The sequence below is a fragment of the Diuraphis noxia genome, unplaced genomic scaffold (genome assembly GCF_037042655.1).
Source record: "Diuraphis noxia isolate RWA-SAM2 unplaced genomic scaffold, SU_Dnox_SAM2 contig0004, whole genome shotgun sequence".
Taxonomy (NCBI): Eukaryota; Metazoa; Arthropoda; class Insecta; order Hemiptera; family Aphididae; genus Diuraphis; species Diuraphis noxia.
Genome location: NW_028301714.1, coordinates 46513221 through 46528729, shown reverse-complemented (window position 1 = coordinate 46528729; position 15509 = coordinate 46513221). Strand labels below are relative to the sequence as shown.

The 15509-nt window shown below is 34.6% G+C and overlaps 1 protein-coding gene and 1 long non-coding RNA gene across 2 annotated transcripts in view; one reads left to right on the top strand and one right to left on the bottom strand.

Annotated features, from left to right (window-relative positions):
• LOC149056126 (uncharacterized) overlaps positions 1–3453 on the bottom strand; it is a 30938-nt gene extending 27485 nt beyond the window's left edge. Inside the window, exon 1 of the long non-coding RNA XR_016191411.1 lies at positions 3187–3453. This is a non-coding gene — a long non-coding RNA (uncharacterized LOC149056126). The remainder of the gene's footprint in view (positions 1–3186) is intronic.
• The window catches only part of LOC107168210 (uncharacterized), a 37590-nt gene continuing 22136 nt past the window's right edge, over positions 56–15509 (top strand). The window contains exons 1-4 of the mRNA XM_015517538.2: positions 56–443; positions 609–1554; positions 4474–4551; positions 10993–11260. Of these exons, the coding sequence (XP_015373024.2) occupies positions 892–1554; positions 4474–4551; positions 10993–11260 (1009 nt within the window). The 5' untranslated portion in view covers positions 56–443; positions 609–891. The remainder of the gene's footprint in view (positions 444–608; positions 1555–4473; positions 4552–10992; positions 11261–15509) is intronic.

Below are 15509 nucleotides of genomic sequence, written 5' to 3'. Positions count from 1 at the left end.
TAGAAAAGGACGGCGCGCGGCGGCCGGCACACGCTACCGACAGGGACAGCGATATGTCCGCGACTCCAAGACATCTTGGCCGCGTATCTCCTCAGTCGCGCCGCGACGCCGACACAAGACGCCGCCACCGCCGCCGCCGCTCTTACCGCTCTTACCGCCGCCGCCGCCGCCGCCGCCGTCGCGAGTGCTACACACACACACACACACAAACGCGCGCGCTCAGTTCGCCGCGCTCGTACAGCCGACGTTTTTCCGGCCCGGCGTCTTGAGACGTCGCTCAGTCTCAAGACTACTCTGACGTCGCGAACACCTTAGGTGCCCGACTCCCGATTTATGCGTACACGCACGCACATATAATATACATCTCTGCGACACTCCGATAGTATATAATATCGTATACTGCAAGTGTCGCGAACGCAGGTCGCAATACTATTTTACGCACGGTTCGTTATTGTATATCTTATTATTTATTAGTTTACTTATTTATAGTAAATTTTCACTAGTTTGCCACTCGCGTTCGTCTCGTTATTTTTGTTTTCAAAAATATATATATTTTTTAATACGTTTCTACTCTCGAGTTTTTAAATATTTTTTTTTTTTTTTTACAGATTTGAAGGAAAAATTTATTTTTTCTCTTTCCGTAATCGTGTAGTTGTACAGATCGAGTGAATTGCTTCCGGCCGAATTTTACGCGCGTCATGTGCAACCAATACTGTTATTACTACTTCCGCTGCCACCACTGTGTCTGATCATCGTTTGGACACGTGAGCGAATAAAGAGAAAAATATATCATCAAATTGTTTCACATCAGTCAAGACGATCTCTTCGGTCCCGCTGGATCTTCGCGCCTCGCCCGGCCACGAACACCTGCAGGGCGACGACGACGACGAAATGTCGGCGGACATACAACAGCAACAGCAGTCCGTGTTGTTGCAACGGCCCGTGTTCAAGATGAACCCGGCCGCAGATTTCTGGCAGCAACAGCGGCAACAGTACCAGCAGCAGCAGCAACTCCAGCAGCAACAGCAGCAGCAGCAGCAACAACAGCAGCAGCAGCAACAGCAACAGCAGCAACAACAACAGCAACAGCAACAACAGCAGGCGGTTGATTCTTCGCCTTCACCACAACCTCAGGCGGCGCCACCACCGCCCACGCTGCAACTCAACCATGACCAACAGCAAGTTCCATCGTCCATCAGTGCAGTCGGACAACAACAGCAGCAAACGCCGAACAACGTACAGGTGACTGCTGACGAGGCGATCGCCATAGTCGCTCAACAAGTCGCACAACACCAACAACGACAACAACAACAACAAACGCAAAATGTCGAGATGACCGACGACACAGACGTAATCGCCGGACAACCGTCACCGGCGGCTATCCGCGCTGCCGTCCAGCAACAACAGCAGCAGGACTCGTCTTCAGCCACAGGACTGGCCGGACAACCAACGGTTGCGGGCGACCCGTCGGTATCCGTCGTTATCAATCAAAATAATTCTCTCGTGTTGAGCGACCCAAAAATGATGACCGAAAAACTGGTCAGCGAATTACAGGTGAGTCCATTTTATTTCCACGCTTATTTTCGTAGTAATAATTAATATTATATCCACAAGTTCAAAAAAATTACCTGTTTTCCCATTAACATAAACAAATAATTTATCGACAAGTGTTTTTATTTTTATCCAATTTTTTAGATTTTTTTATTATTCTAATGAGAAATTGGATTTTAAAAATAATGTTATAACAATATAAAATTTAAAAAAACGTGCAGGATTTCACTTTTTTTGACAGGGAATATTATATTTTCCACCATAAAGCGATAATAATAATTTTTTAACAATGCGATTAGGTATGTCTCGAAATAATGTTGTTTTAAAAAATTTAAACTAGAAATCTAATTTTTTTAAATTAACATATAATAAATATTATTACAATCGATTAAAATAAATAATAAGTAGAACAAAATTATTATCATGTCGGATACAATTCATTTAAACAAATTAACTAAAATAATATAACTAAAAAAATATTAATATTCTATATTTTTATAAAAATATTATATAGTAAAAATAATAGTTTTTTTTAGTCTAAATACAATTTTTTTAAATATTACTCAAATATTATCATTGCGAAGTGTGCTATCGAATTTGTATTTTAAACTTTAAAAAAAATAATTTTTTTATACAAAACATCAATGAATAAAATGTCCAACTTAATTTCCCGTTTTATCTCAAAGCAAAATTTTTATTTATTGTTCATAATATATATTTGTTTAAAAATATAACTCATATAAATTTGTTTCAAAAAAAATATTATTATTAAGAAAAAAAAGCTTGCACGTGTACTTGGGTGGCAATACGTAAAAAAACACATCTTTATTTTTAAAATTAAATTATACAGAGGTAAAAAAATAAATGTACTGAAATAATATTAATACAAAACAGATTGTTGGCATAACACCAAATCGAAAGAGTTGATGACGGCCAATGAAAAAAATTTAATTAAAAACGAAGTATAGGTAAAAATTATGATAGACAAAAGCCGAATATTTAATATTTAATTTTGTTACTCAATCGCAATTATTAAAATTAAATAATATTTAGATGTTTATAAAATCCTTTAATTTTGACGTTTATAAAAAGAAAATATCCCAGAGAAAAATACATTTTAATTTTTCAAGAAAAAAATAATACAAAGTATAGCAACATTTATTTTAAGGGAATACGTTTATAGATAGTCAGATAGGTATTTTATTTTTATTTTTAGAATGACAATTTGTGGAAGTTTATTTGAATAAAGCTACTAGTTGTATACTATTAAAGTTAAAAAAAAAAACTTTACATTAATATATTAAGTTATTGGAAGTTGAAGATCTTAATTTTATAACCACAATCATTTTATGTATGAATAAATCATATTTATGTTTTTAAATCACCCAAAATTATAATTTTCATGTTGGATTAGAAGTTTAAATTTCAAAGTGTTATACTTCGTTGCAACAAAATTTTATGAATTAATAATTTTTTACTGTTAACTTTGAAAAGCTTCAAACTAAAAAAATTAAAGCATATCGAGACGAATATCGATACTAATTTTCTAATAATTGTATAGTTGGCATAGTAACGTAAAATAGCTAACCTACTAATTAAGCATTAAATGTATGTGAAACGTAACTATAAACTTACAAGTAAAATGCACTGTCCATCAAAACAAAATAAAACAGAAAAATATCGGCAAAAAATAATAATAAAACTGTTAAATTCCAAAAAATATGATCATGCTTAAAATGTAAAATGAGTATGTTGAATTGTGAAATTGAAGTTTACGACTGGACACGGCACACCAGTATGCCGTGGTCATTGTTGCCTAAACTGCGGCGGGGGTAGTTTTTTTCTCGAATCCTAACCTTATAAAAACCGGTCAACCGGCTTGAGCACGGGCTACATAACCGGATGGTCGCCAGGAGGTGTTGCGTAACACGCGCGACCCCTATTAACATGTAGGGTATTTCGAAATGGGGTAGCCCTTAGTAATTCATTTTTATATTTTTGGGGTGCCGACTGGCTATTTGAGCCGCTGTAGTTCTTTTAATTTCGACACAAATTTATAATTTGACTACGAAAAACTCTTAATATTAAAAATTATTACAATTTTCTTACTATAAAAGCAATAATATAATATTGAGAATGATCGTAGTTTTTTTGTTTGTAGTAGTAGGGTAAGAAACAACCTATATGGCCGGAAAGTTTTGCCTACGAAAAAATAGAAGTAATTCGCGTGGTAAAAACTTGTGGGTGGGTGACAGTGTAGAAAATATAGACGGGCAGGACATAAGGAAACTCAGTTTAAGGATGAATGGGGAAAAAGAATTGGAAAGGACCTGCGCGTTTCTACCGGTCTACAGTGTGCGGTGGCGCACTCTTCACTCCGAGCTTTTTGCTGCCCGACACCGACACCAAACCGTAGTGACCACGTGAACATAACACGAGTCACAACCCCTTTGCCGATTTGAACCTTAAGCAACATGTATCTGACACACGTATTTCAAAAATAAAAAATATAGTTAATTATTTATTTTAAATATTTAATAAATTATGATATACCTGTTATATGACTATTATAATAGTAATAACAACGGCCACAATAAAAGTGTACCATATCAGATTAGTATTAAACAAAAGATAAAACACAATTAAATAATAAAAGCTAATTTTACTTTTAATATTACAATATTTTTATCGATTAAAAAAAATTCTAAATATCCTATAGTCGTGATTATTGAATTCTTGTAATACTTTCCTATACCTATAGGCTATAAGCAGTATAGCGTTGAACCAACATACAAAAATATATAGTTACTAATAATAAAATATGTTGTTTTTTAACTCTAACTAAAAAATAAAAGATACATTTGTGTATTGTTTTTATTTTTTTGTTTTTAATGCTGCTTATTGTGGATTCACCATGTACAGAACCGATCGATATCAGACCGCACTCTTGAAGAATGCTGGTCTACTCTTCAGCGAGTCAGCTGGAACGTCTTTCGTTCAGTACGCTATTTTTACATATAACAATTTTATAATCATATAGTCATATAGTATTCTACATAATATTTTATTGTACTTTCGTTTTGTTTTGGTTTTATTTCGAACGAATAGCGTGTTTTATTGCGTATGCATATATGTGTGGAATTTTTGTTTGGTTATTATTATATCATTATTATTTTGCTCACTTTTCGCCTGCATGCTTTTATTACCCTCCTGAAAAGTCAAAATCGCTTTTTATTGTAATACGACTGAAATTTGTTTACTGCACGTTCCTTTCGATATTATTTTTGTGTGCTATACAACGCATCATATAGGTATATTGTTTATTCGTATAAATATGTGTATGTATACCTATATCAGTTAAGAGGGGGTGGAGTGAGAGTACTAAAAATATATCAAGAAAAATACCGTATTACAAAAGTCTTCTGGTCACGCGACCGTTCTACCTACGGACGTCTCCTGTCAATATACACTCACACACAAATACCCTTTGCAGGCAATCGTGTGGAAAAAATCAAGCTGCTCATTTGGTTTTATCACGAGAAAACATATTATATACCTACGATACACATATAAATATAATATATATGTACCGTAGTATGCCCATATAATATTGTTTTTTAATATTATTATACTTTTTACATTTTGTTCAAGTTAAACTGTTTGACGATTTCGAATGAATATAAAATAAAAAACCGCTTGCCGAACAATATAAAATCACTTGTCAGTATACTCGTACTTCCTGAGATAGAGATCTCTTCGGGGTAAAATATTCCATTTTTCTACTGTTATATAGGATCGATGACCCTCAATAAGTTTTGCATAACGTCAATTAAAACAATTTTGTCGTAACAAAGGATACTCCTTCTGTTTGGTAACGGCGGCCGCCGCCACCGCTGCACCGCCGCGCCGTCTTCTCGTTCCTCCAATAGCCATATGAAGTCCGATTGTGTTTTTGTATGTAAATATACTTTCATCCGCTATCTTGATTCTGCCATCCAAACTCAATTAATGAATTCTCCTTTTTACCTTTTTTTCTTCCCTCCCCTCCTCCAGCAATCGTTTATTCACGTCACGGTTTCCTCCGAGAATACATAACGCTGACATGTGCCACGGACAAGGTTAATTAGAGCAATATACAAGCGCTCCGGTGTATCTATAAAAGTCATTGGAAGTCCATCCGCGATGGTTCATCATCGAAACCGTGAGAAAACACCGTTAGCAGCTGTTAAAAAATTATTAAATTTTTTTTACCAGTTCCTTTTGTTTTATAGAATAGAAACCCTAGTTTGTTATCATCATGCATACGGGGACAATCCGGTTTATTTTTTTCATTAACAAGAGGATTAAAAAAAAAAAATCATATCTCTTACATACGGTATTACAACGGTTAAAATAAAAAAAAACATCACTAAAACGGTATTAAAATGTTTCTGTTTTTGTTCAAATTTTATCTTATCTTAATTTTTCTATGTAGTATGTACATATGAATTAAATTAATCGAGTTGACTTCATGTGCACATAACATGTAATTAATATTATAATCAAATAAATTACACATATTTTTAATTTCATGACTTCGCGTTCATTGAATTGTATATTCAAAACATGCTATCAATTTAAAAGGTTTAACTTTTTGGCACCATTTGCTAGTTTCATTAAAATATGTACTGCTATTTCTATAATAATATAATATATAAACTCACAAAAATAAAACTTTAAAACTTGTTTAAATTAATGAGATTATTAAGCTATATAGATTTTTTAACAAATTCCTTATAAATGTTGAATCTTAAAACAATATTTAGCAAAAAGTCATTGATAGTATCTATTCTACAGTTAATTATATAGTATTTTACACCAATGATATTGCATATCTATTATGTTGTATGTAATTATATTAAAAGATTCAAAAATTATAATTTTCAACTTTCATTTTACCGGTCCATTTCGGCCAGTCATGGATCACCGCTACCGGTCACGTATATGGTATATACACGTACAGTATATATTATTTTGAATGCAAATGTTTTGGAAAAATATCGCAATTTTAATTAGCTCCCGTCGGTATAACATCGTATACTTATTCCGATAAAATATTAATAGTCACTATATTATGTCTTTTGCTCCCATCGCAAAACAATGATACGAGAAATACATTTTTTAATATTTAAATTATTGTATACAGTAGCAGTGATATGCGCGTGCATTCGAATCACGTCGGCCGGCGGGAACCAACCCGTGAAGCGGTCCGAAATCCGAAGTCCTGATGGCGGTAGCGGTACACGTAAACCTATTATTGTAAAACAATGAAAAATTATTGTATCGAACAAAAAAAAAAAAAAACAATCAAAAATAATTTAAAAAAACTACTCAGGACACAATGACTTAAAATCGTCGGACCGAGGAAACAACACCTAGCGATACTAATGTTGGATAGGAGGGGGGGCACCACAATGGCGGCAGTTCGGACCCAGCAATTTCATACGCAAATACTTATACATAATAGTAATAACAATAATAATAATAAAAACAATAATAATGACAATATTATTATAATGCCAGTAGTAAAACAAAACGAAAAACGTCGTCGAGGCTTCCGAAAGAAATAAATTCGAACGCGGCACGCGAGAATTGCGAATGGGGCCATAAATAAAACGCCACTACCACGTTTATTTTTCTGCTAAGAAAATCCCGTGCGCGCGTATTTTATAATATAAATAGGTAAACCTATAGTTTTGTCGAGCGGCCCCGGGGCGGACGGCATCGCCCAACCCCCGAAAGCAAAAAAAAATTATTGTTATTACAATATCGTTATCTGATTTCGTTGGCCAAAAACGCCTCACGAACCGCAGTGCATAAAAACTCCGATCAAAATTTAATGTATCGTGTTTTGCACTGCACTCGTGAATACGTTTTCTTTATCATTTAAAGATAATTATAATAAATATTAAATATTATAATCATAATTATTATATTGTAATATTTTATTATAATATAATCATAATCATAATATTTTATAATACATATCATAAAATTATAATATGTATTATTGATTCTTTAAAAATAAAAATAAAAACATAAAAGTAAATATTAGAAAAACGGTTTGTGCGATGCGTCCGCGAAAAGAACAACACCTACTCATAATGTTGGCGCGATAATGTAATAATAATAATAATAATATTATATCACGACGTGTAACGACACTATTCACACTATATACATTCAGACGACCGCAACGTCGCGGTATATTATTAATAATTAGGCATTATTATTATTATTATTATTATTATTATTATTATTATTATTATTATCATTATTATTATTATTATAATCTCGAATGGTTTGCGGGTGATCGTCTTCGTTCGGATTCGCCGCGAGGTCATTAAACGTCTGGTGACGTATACGCGATGCGATAAAGAAAGAACACCAGTTATAATATACACTTTAAAACACATGTACACACACACACACACACACACACTCACACACACATACACACACACATGGCACATATGTAAAGTTCCCGACCTAAGTCAACGTTGGGCTAGGCTAATATCGACGTCGGCGGTAGCGGCGCGGCGTACAGTACTGTCTGCGTCTTCGTTCGTCCAACAGCCGCAGGTGGCGTCTAACCGCAAAATTCACCGTGATGATGTTGTTATTGTCACCGCGGTTGGCGCGATAAGCTATTACAATAATAATATATTAACTTATTATTATTATTATTATTATTTCAAAGTTGGTCGAATGAAAACAAGAAAAAAATGTTTTGATTGTCCGTCGGATTTATCATGAAATTAAGTTGTTTAGACTTTCAGTTTAAAGTGAGTAATATAATAGTTACGACTCGCTTGTAGGTACGTTTTGTTTTTTGCCGCCAAGTATACGTTTATCGCACCGATTTAACTGGGTCAACCAACCGCCGCCGCTGCCGACGGGGTATGTCTGTTCTATTCATTTTTTTATATTATTACTTTTGGTTGATATTATTATTATTTACTCTTACAACCGAATACCAACGTTTTCCAAACACGCCTACACACAATTAATAGTGCACACACAACAGTTGCATAGGTCTTGCACGTCGACATGTGGCCGACGGCACCGGTGCGGCGTAGCGCGCGTCCTGATCGCGTTTCCGTCGGTGCACGATCACCATGTCAAATTTGAAAACGGATACGATAAAACCGTTCACTGTTTATCAATGGATGTTGACTAATGCACTAAAGGCTTGTATAGTAAATGATATTTTAGTATTATTTTCGTAGTGCCGGCCATGAACCATGAATCGTGCTGTAGACTGCAGGGTGGTCTACTTATCTTCCGCGACGCGTCACAATTCACCCGGATTCCTTCCGCGTCCTTGTCCGCTATTTTTAGACTATGTCTAATTATAATACGTCCGCCCGGTCATGAACCCAAATCCCTCCTCTCACACACTCATCATCTCAATTCTTGGAAACCCAAAAACAACACGGGACCCCCTACTGAGTTGTATGGACGTAATTTTTTTATAATTTCTTTTTCGATTCGTCATCTTTTATTAATACAATATATATTTTATACATACATATTATTATATAACATCTATAGGGCGTATTTATACTGTTCTATTCTTCTGCGTGCATATTTACACTAACCAACCTCAACAAGATAAGCGTTATCATTGTGCGGTGCGTTGACCCGAGAGTTAGGTACAGCTCATAATATGTCAGCTACATAATATAGTACCTACGTCGTTAAAGAATGACGACGCGACGATGCGAGTCACGATAACTGTAATTTCATCTCCTTGACATTAATATACATTCCGAAAATCTGACCGCCTACATTTGTTTGTATATTATAGTATTGCAGTTGACGTGATCGATATTAATCAATTTGAAGATTTCTTTATACTTTTTTTCCTCATAATAATCATTATTATTTCAGTACTGATACGCATCGCCAAACGGGTTGATGGATTGTATCTGTCTGTATAGTTCATTAGTGTTCATTAGTCGTGTTTGACGGGTTTCCGAAAGGGTTGTTTGTTAAAATGTTTTCCCGTTACAACCAGGTGTTTCGAACCGTCGTAGACACTATCTTATGTTGACCTTATGTTGACTACTACGACGATGGTAGTGGTGGTGGTGGTGTTTTACAGGTGATCATACTCACGCGGGGTGTGTGTTTGTGTTCCGCGGGAGACGTCACCGAGTACAGCGTAAATCAAAATTAATAATATTAAAATAATTTTTCCCTCTGTTATTTTAATTTTTTTTTTCGTCTGTACTTTATCTTATTTGCAACCCACTTCGGCCGCCGTTTTCGTCGTGTAAATGTTTGGATATCAGTCAAACGGCGTTCGGGCGCGCGAGAATAAAAAATAGTTTTTAATCATCGTCGGAATCCATAAAAATCACATCGGCTACGTTAAGTGTCTGTAATGGATTTACCCCTTTTTACCACTATACTTTTAGTCGGTGCTAAATAAAAAAAATATATATATACATATAACGGCCATCACAGTTGCTGAGAAAATGCAATCAATGTTAAGTGGTTTATTGTTTTTAACCGTAGCTGTTTGTAGTGTCGTCTCGTGTTTTTTTCCCTATTTTTTTTGCCAATTTTATTTTATGTTTTCGACCAAAGCACTCGCATGATGCTTGTGTCCGTGCAGTAGTATAAATGTACATTCTGCATAATGTTATTATGTCCCTTGTATTATTATACCGTATAAGCTATTATATTTATAAGTATATTATGTGTGTGTTTATGTGTTTGTGTTTAATCTATAATATAGTATAATATGCAAAAACAGTGTGTTACATCAGGTTACGATGACACGGCAGCGACGTGGAGGCGGTGACGAAGTATAATTTTTTAATTGCTCCGGTTTAATTAACCACACGGGTGGGTTAAAAAGCAGCATTTCAATTAATATTTTAGAACGAAATAAAAAAAAGTCTGTAACCTAGTAATTCAACCCTATACTAGGGGTTTATTTTTTTTAATTAATCGCTCGTTTCAACGCGTTATTATACATATGATCTCGCGTATACGGTTTTAAAACGTCAGGTGTGCCAACCCTTGCGAGACCTCATACACGGCGTGTTTATTTTACCCCATATACGAGTATTTCATTTTTTTTTTTAGTTTCTCCCCCCTCCCCCCGTACACTAATCCTTTTGCCGCGGTGACTGACACATAATAATATGTTGTACCCTTTTTCGTCACGTACACCGTATACCGGTCCCGAACCGGCTCTGTTCGAGTACAGCAGCCGTGGCAGTACCTTCGTCTCGCGTGTATAGCAATTTTTGATTATTTCGATCACTCTAATATTGTCGACATGATTGACGATAAAATGAACGCAAAATCGTCGCCGCCGCCTCTTCCACGGCAATCGTCTGCCCTTCCGCCGTATACCTACTCACGGCCGTTTCGTTTGTGCTACAGATATTCATGCAAAAGTCGGCGGCCATGCAGATGCAGGCTCGCGACTTCGGCCGGCCGGGCAGCATCGGTGGTAGTTCGTTAAGTGGCAGTGGCCTGGAAGTGAGCAAACCGCACCAGTGCCAGCAATGTCTCAAGTCGTTCAGCTCCAATCACCAGCTGGTCCAGCACATTCGCGTGCACACCGGCGAGAAGCCGTACAAGTGTTCCTACTGCGAGCGGCGATTCAAACAGCTCAGCCACGTCCAACAGCACACCAGACTACACACAGGTACTGAATAAAATATATAATCTCTAAACATATAATAGCTAAGTGTATATGAGTAACGCACATTTGGACGGGATGTATTATTATTATTTATTTCATTTTCAACTAACCGTGTAAGCTGTATAATGTTAATAATAATGATAAGGACAATATATCAGATGCGATTCGATTATGGTCCGATATAAAAATTTTACGCTTGGCTTTAAAATTACAACACTATACAATAAACTAGGCTTGCTGCTAATAATGAATGCGCAAAAATTATATAAAACACTCGTTTTTATATGTGCAATTGTACGGCGCACAAGTTACCGGAATTTCATGGCCGCTATTACAACTGTAATTTTAGGAAATGGATTTTGGAAGCAACAAAAGAGTAAATAAAAATTAAAAATTCTTTACAGAATATATATGGTGTACCTATATTATATATATACTGATTCTGCTGTGACGACGAGATAAAACACAATAAGAAAGTCGAGTAAAGTTGTTATATTGTTTTTAATTCCTATACAAGCCCGCGAATTTCCAATCATATACAACCAATTTGTATCCTCTCTCCCTGTCAAACACCTCTCCATCACTTCGTGGAACTCACCCCGCGCCCATTATCGGTTGTAGACTTTTTTCTGTTCGACATTTTCTCAGGCGCATTCATTTATATTATTATGTATTCAAACTTTTTGAAAAGCCTTTCCATCCGCTGCCCGTAAAATTTACCGTTGTGTTCTGTTTCAAGATTGGTGAAAAAAAAAATATTTTCCTAAAAGCTGAAACGGTGACGGAGTTTTAATTATACGTTTCGACCGATAAGTTTTACAAAATAGTAACGCCGACGTTTTTACTAATCGAATAACCACCCGGCTTTGTCTTTTTTGGACTGAGTAAAAATAAAAACTGAGTACCTAATCTCACGAATTTTTTCGATATTGTTATTGCAATTTTTGTGATTGATGGAAACATTCTCACAATATTACAAATTATATAATGCGCTGCAATTATAAAGGTACTGCAGTGTAATAAAACATTCTATGTTCTAGTGCGACGGTAACGACGTGCACTTCACAAAACTGTTTACATAATTATATCGCTTATATATAATAGCAGTCTCGACGCGTATTGATAAAATATTATATTATTATGAAAGTTTTATGTATAATCTAAATTATAAAGTCATTCGAACATATTATTATAGACTTTATTTAATTGAACGAGATAAAAACTGTAGATTAACTTCGAACACAGTCGCGCGGGCTGTGTCATTGAACCGATGTGCAAGTTTATCAGTGGTGGACGAAAGGCGTGATTTCCCTGATTTCTGTGGAGTCATCTCGTGGTTTTCAGACGATGTGAATAATTGAATTATTTGTTAGACTAACGCGTGAAACGTTTTATTGTTATTTTTCTCTTTTATGACCAAAATCTGTCAACTACGGATAATTCATTAAAAACCAAACGCATCGAATAAGCAAACAAAAATTATTAATTATTATTATTGTAATAAAATCTAGATCAGCAGTAATTCACAAATTATTAATAACAATATTATTACAGGACTGCATATAATAATGTGTGAATAATAATAGTAACCATTGTAGTATCGTAGGCGTATCGATGTGCAATAAAATATCCGCCTGATGATATTTATATGAATAATACGTTTGAGCTTTGAAAATTGAAATGTAAATATATCCTTCTATACTACATAAAAAAAGATTGTAGTGAGCACTAACAATTTACAAATGGAAAAAAAACTAAATAAATAAATGGAATGAAATTAACACAAAAAAAATATAATCATTTTTTTCGCATTTCCCGAATAAATCACGTTTCGAAAAATGGTCCATCATTAACAGCTATTCATTCCCGTTAATTTTCTTCCCTTCAATATTCTCGGAGAAAAGTGTTCCCCTTTTTATGAATATAAAAAGAGCGACGAAATACGAAAAAAACCTTCTTGATTTTTCCCTACTGCGACGACCACCGTGGCTGCGCACACGGACCCTTGTCAACTCATTGGTCGTTTTATTGTTATTTACTTTTAACAGATATTGGAAAAAAGGGCGTTTCGCCGGCACTCCCGTGTTGTCGCATAAAAAAATAATATAAAAAAAACGAACGAAAAAGTTTCCAATTATTGTCTGATAAATTCAATATCATCAACAAGTAGCCTGGCACCGCTTTTTTGCTCCATTTAATCCTGACGTTTATTAAAAAGTAAATATGTATATAATATAGTAAACACTTATGTTCGAATATTTTTAAAAATTTTAATAGAAATCACATTTTCCCTCCGTTATGTCCACTCTATAATTTTGTACTTTATAGTCATTGGTATAGATAATATATATTATTAGGTATAGTATAGCGTTTTAATCGAACGTCGTCGGAGAGACTCCTTTTTTAATTACTAGCCAAATAAATATTAGTCTTTCCACTCAGACACACACACCACTATAATACTCAATTATTATTTTTTATATTATATACGTGTATACGATTCGTACGCGTGCGATTAAAACTGCAGCTGCGTCAGAACTGGCTCTCACACGCCACGCATCGACATCGTATATATTATGCGTATATAATAATAATAATAATAGGTAATAATATCTCACATTCTCATTTCTCACCCCCTCTGGGTGGGGTTTGGCGCACATATGTGGGCGTGTGCGAAATCAAACATGGCTGATGTCCAGCACTGTGTACGCAAAATACGCAAGGGTATAACGAATGTTACCGATGTAAGAATAATCCTAGAAAAACGCTAATTATTTTAATATATCCCTGTGTACATATAAATATGTTTAGGTATACTTAATACGATGATAAATTATGTAATGTTAAGTACTTTTACGGTAGTACAATTTTTAGATTTAAACGAGACGTAAATGAACTATAGGTCACCTACCTATAGGTAATGACTATTACTTAAATTATGAATTTATGATAATAATAACATGATGAGCCTACTGCCTAAATTAGGTATGAAACAAAAATAAATGAAATGTCATTCTTGCGTCGTGGTCAACTATAATTATTAATATTTATTATTATTATACACTGCATGTGTATAAATTGTATAACATGTTCAGTGCACTATACGCTGTCGACCCTGTCATTTCCACCGATACGACTAACCACCAATGTATGAATTGTGTCTAATCGCAGTCACCACGATTATTATTTATAAATATTATTATTATTATACATGTATGCAATTAGGTTATAATTTATATAAATTTCATAATAATTTTCATCAAAGTACGTTGTACGGTTTGCTTTAGTGTAGATTCAAAGTATATAATGTTACGTAGTAAACCGTTAACCATACAAAAAAAATCATAAACGGATACTATACATTGATTTAATTATCAACGTAGGATTTTTTTTTCTATAATTCAATAGTGATTTGTGTTTTTCCGAAAAATTCCCGATATATTTAATCAGAATACATCAAAATATAGCAGATCAAACACTGCAACGAACTTTTAATAGTATTTATATGTATTTTAAAATGTATAATATGATTATTTTTCAATCGTAATTTGCAGTACCTAAAAATTATAAATTATATTACACAGAAACGCATTTTGTATTTTAAAAAAGCCTACTTTGTCCATGTGGATAAACTCATTGCTATTAATATCCCTACACATTTCTAAGCTGTTTAATGCCCACGAATGGTCATTCAATTCTGTAAAACGAAATCGACATCGAATGAGAGAAAAAATGCATATCCAAAAATTGATAAATACATAATATTATATAGCAACGATGGTGCATAAATATGATTTTGGTCGAGCTCCGGGGGGAATGAATCAAATTACCGAAACCAATTTCCGCGTGTACTCCAATCTCCGGTGAAAAATGTTATCGTCGACAAAACAGAATCAGCGTCGAAATAATAGTAATTATTAACACGCAGTGGTAAAAAAACGGCGAAACTTATTCTCCGCGGTCAGCATACAGATTCAACTATCATGGTATTATAAGTTTCAAATTTCATAGTATAATTCTCTAATACTCTATGTATAACATGATATTTTTATCTATATAAACGACATCGAATTCAAAGCACTCGAGCGTTTTTACTCGTTAACCACCGAGGGTGTGTTGTGCTTCGTCACCGATGGAAAAGTCAGCGGGGTGGTGGAGAGCTATAATGGATACGACAGGTAAATCGCCGAGGCAATCAAACCGCGTGTAAAAAGTATAATACATCTAATAAAAATACAATACCATACACTGC